The sequence below is a fragment of the Aegilops tauschii genome, chromosome 6 (assembly GCF_002575655.3).
Source record: "Aegilops tauschii subsp. strangulata cultivar AL8/78 chromosome 6, Aet v6.0, whole genome shotgun sequence".
In the NCBI taxonomy this organism is placed as follows: Eukaryota; Viridiplantae; Streptophyta; class Magnoliopsida; order Poales; family Poaceae; genus Aegilops; species Aegilops tauschii.
This window is the reverse complement of record NC_053040.3, coordinates 389,741,953-389,748,254: the sequence shown is the minus strand read 5'-3', so window position 1 is coordinate 389,748,254 and position 6,302 is coordinate 389,741,953. Positions and strand designations below refer to the sequence as shown.

The 6,302-nt window shown below is 60.3% G+C and overlaps 1 protein-coding gene across 1 annotated transcript; it reads left to right on the top strand.

Moving 5' to 3' along the window:
- Positions 1-298: 298 nt before the first annotated feature.
- On the top strand, positions 299-5,319 carry LOC109779552 (probable L-type lectin-domain containing receptor kinase S.5). Its single transcript, XM_020338176.4, has 2 exons — positions 299-1,759; positions 4,187-5,319. Exons 1-2 carry the CDS (start codon positions 406-408, stop codon positions 5,056-5,058), a joined length of 2,226 nt encoding a protein of 741 aa, XP_020193765.1. The 5' UTR covers positions 299-405; the 3' UTR covers positions 5,059-5,319.
- The last annotated feature ends 983 nt before the right edge of the window (positions 5,320-6,302 follow it).

The window sequence follows — 6,302 nt, the reverse complement described above, 5'->3', positions numbered from 1 at the left end:
GTTTTAAGTAGGTAGAGATAAAGATAAGGACAGAGAGTAGTAGAGTAGAGATATAGATAGAGATAAAGAGTATAGATACAAATATGGATATAGATACGCCAAAGAAACCATGCTTCATTAAGTTCAGTGATGAAAAGACCCTTTATTGAAAGAAACAAAATCGCAAAACAGCAAATGTGCATGAGTACACCAACACACAAGGAACAAAACGGAGGCGGCAGTCCGATCCAGGTACTCACGACTGACGAGTGAAGACCTACCAACCCGAAAACCTCTATTTGTACAGATGCATGCACACCACGACTCCCTCCATTTCTCCACCACCTGGTCTGCTCTGGCCATCTCCCCTCACCTCTCCGGTTCTTCCCCTGAGAAAGCGAAGCGTGAGCGTGACGACCCAAACCCATGGCGCCTTCCCGCCGCGGTCAACGCGCCGCCACCGGCCTCGCCGTCCTCCTCCTGCTCTACGCCATCTCCGCATGCTCGCTCCTCCCCGCCGCCCGCGCCCAGGCCACCGCCTTCACCAGCATCCGCAACGGCAGCGAGTTCAGCACCTTCTCCTTCCCCTCCTTCGGCAACTCGCTGCGGCAGCTCCCCGGCAACCTCACCGTGCTGGGCAACGCCACCGTCAACGGGAACGCCCTGCAGATCACGCCGGACACCAGAAACGACCCGGAGAAGTTCCTCATCAACCAGACCGGCCGGGTCATGTACCCCAGAGCCTACGTGCTCTGGGCCTCCAACGCGTCCAACACCAGCGCCGACGGCCGGCGCGTCGCCTCCTTCTCCACCGTGTTCAAGGTCAACCTCTTCCGCGCGACCCCGTCCGTCAAGGGCGAAGGGTTCGCGTTCCTCATCGCGTCCGATGGCGGCGCCCCACCGCCCCCCGGAAGCCACGGCGGCTACCTTGGCCTCACCAACGCGTCCACCGACGGTAGCGCCGCCAACGGGTTCGCCGCCGTGGAGCTGGACACGGTGAAGCAGTCCTACGACCCCGACGACAACCACGTCGGCCTCGACGTGAACGGCGTCCGGTCCAAGGTCGCCGCCTCCCTCACCCCCTTCGGCATCGACCTCGCGACCAACAACACCAACGACGACGGCAGCCACATGGTCTGGATCGAGTACAACGGCACGGCGAGGCACGTGTGGGTGTACATGGCCAAGAACGGCAGCAGGCCGGGCACTCCCGTGCTCGACGCGCCGCTGGACCTCTCGAAGGTCCTCCTCGGCAAGACGGCATACTTCGGCTTCTCGGCGTCCACCGGCGTGCTGTACCAGCTCAACTGCTTGCACAGTTGGGACATGACGGTGGAGCTTCTCCCCGACGGCAGCAGCCCCGGCAAGCAGCCGCTCTCCGGCTGGAAGCTCGGGCTGGCCATCGGCGTGCCGTGCGCCTTCGCCCTGGCGCTCGGGCTGTTCGCCGGCCTGTACATCAAGAAAAGGCGGGGGAGGATCGGGGACGACTCGAGCTCGATTGTCCGGAGCACCATCAACTTCGCGAGCATCCCCGGGGTGCCCAAGGAGTTCGACTACAAGGAGCTGAGGAAAGGGACGGGCAACTTCGACGAGAAGATGAAGCTGGGGCAGGGCGGGTACGGCGTGGTGTACCGCGCCACCGTGGTCGGGGAGCACGGCCAGAGCATGGAGGTCGCCGTGAAGCAGTTCTCCGGGGCCAACACCAAGGGGCAGGAGGACTTCCTCGCCGAGCTCAGCATCATCAACCTCCTCCGCCACCGCAATCTCGTCAAGCTCCTCGGTAAGGAATTGTTTCTTTCTCTGCTCATCTCTCAATCAAAGATTTCCGTTCATCACTGCTCTGTTTTAGAGTGCTTGATTCAGAGATTCTGCAGGGAATTCGTAGGAGTACATCATAGGATATGCCTAGATTTTTTGTACGGAAACGTCTAGTTATTTTTTGCAATAGTGCTGATAAAAGTAGACTAAAAAGACGTTGCCAAAAGGGCTAGCACATGAAAGTGAACTTTTGATTATGCCAAAAAAAAAAATTGGTCGCGTGAAAAATGAGCTGCTCATGTAAGTCGGAAATGTCAAACGCCGTCTATGGATAGACAAAAGTACGGGCATTTTCAGATTACGTTTCATCAAAGGATAAAGATGCGAGATACTGATGGTTTAATTTAACAAAACAACTATAATAAACCCGCAATTGCTTACCTTACCAAGAATTTAGTACTGCTGGTATAGATTTCAAGCTGACGGCTCCAGTTGGAGTTGGCACCCAAATAGTGACTAGCTAGTGAAGGTTTGTTGCTAATATGATATGGTTTGGGATTTGGGATCATGATTGAACTGCAAGCAATGCATATGACAAAATGCCCGGATGCCAATTTGACGATGCAATGTTTGACCCGTCTACAGTACTTGATGCTTTACTGGCTTTGGGATAACTAATAAACATTCTGAAGTACTGTTTGGTGGTAGTATGGTTGCAAAGTATGCCGGGCAAAGTGAGCAGCACTCATGTCTGACTTGGACAAAAGATACAGTATTTTTTTAGAAAAGGAGGATGACCCCCGGCCTCTGCATCTCTGGGAGATGCATGCGGCCACTTTATTGATTATTCTCGAGGACCTTACAAAGTATTACAACAATATGCCTGAATCCGCCATCTTGGCAACATATGCCCCTACTCCTATCCAAATGATGAAGGCGTGCTAGCTGGGCCACATACCCAGACCACTCATCTAAGCCTAACATCAAAATGATGAAGGGGTGCTAGCTGGGCCACTACCCAGACCACTCACCTAAGCCTAACATCAAAAGTCGGAAGCCCCAGCCGAGCCACATACCGGGTCTGGGGCACAAACCGGTCCGACGCACTCGTGTGTCGTCGCCGCCATCTTCCACAGGTCCGTCTTCAGAGCAAATATTGAGGCTTCTACCTTATCTGGCCACTCAGCCATCGACGTCACCACGACACCAGACAGCTTCGTCCTCCTGCGCGAGTCCATCGTTACACATCGAACGCCGAATCTCCACTGCGCCACGCCGCCGAGATACGCCGCCATCAATGAGTAGGATGAAGCACCGCTCCGCCGAGTCCGGCAAGGCTGCTGAAGACCAAGCACCGTGGAAGAAGGACTCCGAGGCTGAGCACATAGGCGGCAGAGCGCCAACGCACCGCCACCAGACGAACTCCGACCACGCCACCAACCGCCGCCAAGCAACCAAAGCATCACATCCACCCCAAGCTCACCACGAACGACACCCCCAAGAGGGTGACGACGCCCGGAGCGCCGCTGTCGCTCGATCCGGCAAGGATTTGGGCTTTCGCCCGTCATACGAGCTGGGTGGAAGGAAGAGGGGAAGGAGACCACCTGGACGGCGCCTACAAGAAGGGTACGGCGCTCTCGGGCGTCGCCGCCGTCGTGGCCAGCACTGCTGGCCTCGGATTTCTCCGGAGCCACCTCCCACCTCCAGCCGCCAAACAGGTACAACTCCGGCGACAAAGGCCGCCCAAAGCAGGACCATCGGAGGCAGCCCTGGTTGAAGTAGACGGAGGCCTTCATATCTGGATCGGGCGCCGCCGAGACGCCCGCACCACAACCGCCACGCACGCATCTGGAACCGAGCGCCGCCACGCGCACGCACGCCGTCGCCGGAGCCCAGACCGAGGCCGACGCAGCCAGATGGTGACGGAGATCCAGGAGGCAGGAGGGGGGACCGCAACCCCGCCCAAACTCGTCGGGCAGAAACCACCAGGCCGCAGCCCTGGAGCCTGCCGACGACGCTCCCACGGCCGCCACCCGCCGGAGGCGCAACCTCAGATCCGTCACACGCCGCCTGCACCGTCTACGCCGCCGGAAACCGAACGCGCCCGCACCGCGCCTTGCGCGCCCTCGCCACGCCGTCCCGAACACGGCTACCCTCGCCGGTGCGCGCACCCGCGCGAGCGCCGCGCCGAGTCCCCGCCCGAACGAACAGCCCGCGCCGCCCCTGCTCGAGCTGGAGGAGGGAAGGGCCCCGCCGCCGCCGAGCCGCGCGGGCTTTGCCCATCGACGTCCGCCGGCGGCGGCGAAGGGAGGAGGGGCCGGAGGGGCCTGCGCTGGCGGCGGCTAGGGTTCGCTCCCGGGCCGCCCGCGGGAGCGACCTGGGGAGCGATATGTGGCTTCACAAAAGATACAGTATATAACTCTTAACTGTTCACATTTCTCTAATACAGGTTGGTGCCACCAGGATGGCGTGCTGCTGCTGGTGTACGACTTCATGCCCAACGGCAGCCTGGACAGGCTCCTCTTCGGCGGCGGGCCGGAGGCCCCGGTGCTCACCTGGGGGCACCGCTACAACATCGTCGCCGGCGTGGCGTCCGCCCTCAACTACCTCCACCACGAGTACGACCAGCGGGTGATCCACCGCGACATCAAGCCGTCCAACATCATGCTGGACGCCGCCTTCAACGCGCGGCTCGGCGACTTCGGCCTCGCCCGCGCGCTCGAGACCGACAAGACCTCCTACACCGACAAGCTCGGCGTCCCCGGCACCCTGGGGTACATCGCGCCGGAGTGCTTCCACACGGGCCGGGCCACGCGGGAGTCGGACGTCTTCGGCTTCGGCGCCGTCATCCTGGAGATCGTCTCCGGCCGCCGCATCTCCTGCAGCAACGCCGCCGGGTGCAGCCAGCTGCTGGAGGGCGTGTGGCAGCTCCACGGCGCCGGCGGGGGCCGCATCCTCGAGGCCGTCGACCGGCGGCTCGCGCCCGGGGAGTTCGACGAGGGCGACGCGGAGCGGCTGCTGCTGCTGGGCCTCGCGTGCAGCCACCCGAACCCCGGGGAGCGGCCGAGGGCGCGCGCCATCGTGCAGATCCTGGCGCGCTCCGCGCCGCCGCCGGACGTGCCGGTGTCCAAGCCGGCCTTCATGTGGCCCGCGCTGCCGGTCGTGCTCGGGGACGACGACGGGGAGATGCCGGTGTCCGGGACCAGCACGGCGCTGACCTCATCGTCGTCGTACTACGCCTCGTCGGCGGGGTGGACGACGCAGAACTACCTCCTGACCAGGGAGCACGACGTGACGGACAGGGACATGCCCACGGCGTGAGTTGACCGCCGGCGAGCCTGCCGGCCGCCGTGCCAGGACGTACGACTGAGTCAGTCAACGGCGAGCGGGATCAATATCAACGAGGAATCAGTCGATCGTGTGTTCACGATGGTGAGTTCTTGACACCGACGTGGCGAATAAGATGTAGATAGTGATCAGTGTGCATGCCAAGTTGTGATCAAGCTGTGTCTGGATTGGGGAGCTATAGCTTTTTATTTCTGGAGTACCTAGAACTCATCTAGATGAGAGTCTCATTCACCTGGAAAACAAGAACGGATACAACCCACGTTAGCATACACGCATCTTATAGCATCACATCCAGTGGCTATAAAAGATGAATAAGACCAAATTAAATTTTATCTAGATGAGTTCTAGCAAAACTGTTTATTTCTGGGTTAAAGTGGGTACTAGTACAACCTCAACCTGATCTTATTGTTGATTGCCATTTGCCGTCGTGTCCGATTGCGACCGTATGTAAATAGCTAGCCGACTTGTCGGTGTTTCTAATGAGAGGTGACCGGCTCTCCGTGCTGGCTTTCAATTGGTAGAAGAGCTAATATTTGTACCACAGTGCGAAGCAGTGATTTTGTACCGTTAGAGCAACTCCAATCGGGCGACCCATTTCGTCTGTCCGCGTCTGTTTGGATCGGCGCGGACAAAAGTGGCGGCCCAACGCGACGATCCAAACGGACGCGCGTCCGTTTTTCGTCCGCGTGCGACCCATTCCAGACCCAATTTTGAGCCGGACTTGCGTCTGCGCGGACACGAGACGGACGTGCGCGCCTACTCCTTTCCCCAGGCCTGCCGGTCGGTGGCAGCCACCAACATTCCCTCCATTTTCCCCAAAAATGCTCCCGCCCGCGCGCGCTCCTGCCCCCAACCAGCCATGGAGGACGCCATCGACCTCGACCTCGACGCCGCTGCCGGCCTCGCCTCCCTCGCCTCGTCCGGCGCCGTCGCCCCCTCCGGGAAAGGCAAGCCTCGTGCCCCGCGCAAGACCGGCGCCGCGACCAAGCCGAAGAAGGCGCTGACGCCCGAACAGCGGGCAAGGGAGTTGGCCAAGAGGAAGGGCCGGAGGCACGCCACGGATGCGAGGGATGAGGCCGCCGCCGTCGTCGCCGCACAGCAGGAGTTCACCAACGCCCGCGTCGCCGCGGCAACGAGGGAGGCGCTCTACATGCTAGGGGTAAACCCTAGCCAGCACAGCGTCCTCCAAGCCGCCGTTGCCGCGGCCAGCACCGGCT

What these genes read in the sequence shown, in the direction of transcription:
- LOC109779552 (XM_020338176.4), top strand. Translation starts at nt 406, where the DNA reads ATGGCGCCTTCCCGCCGCGGTCAACGCGCCGCCACCGGCCTCGCCGTC. An exon ending in CAATCTCGTCAAGCTCCTCG is followed by an intron (nt 1,760 to 4,186) that starts GTAAGGAATTGT and finishes TCTCTAATACAG; the next exon opens with GTTGGTGCCACCAGGATGGC.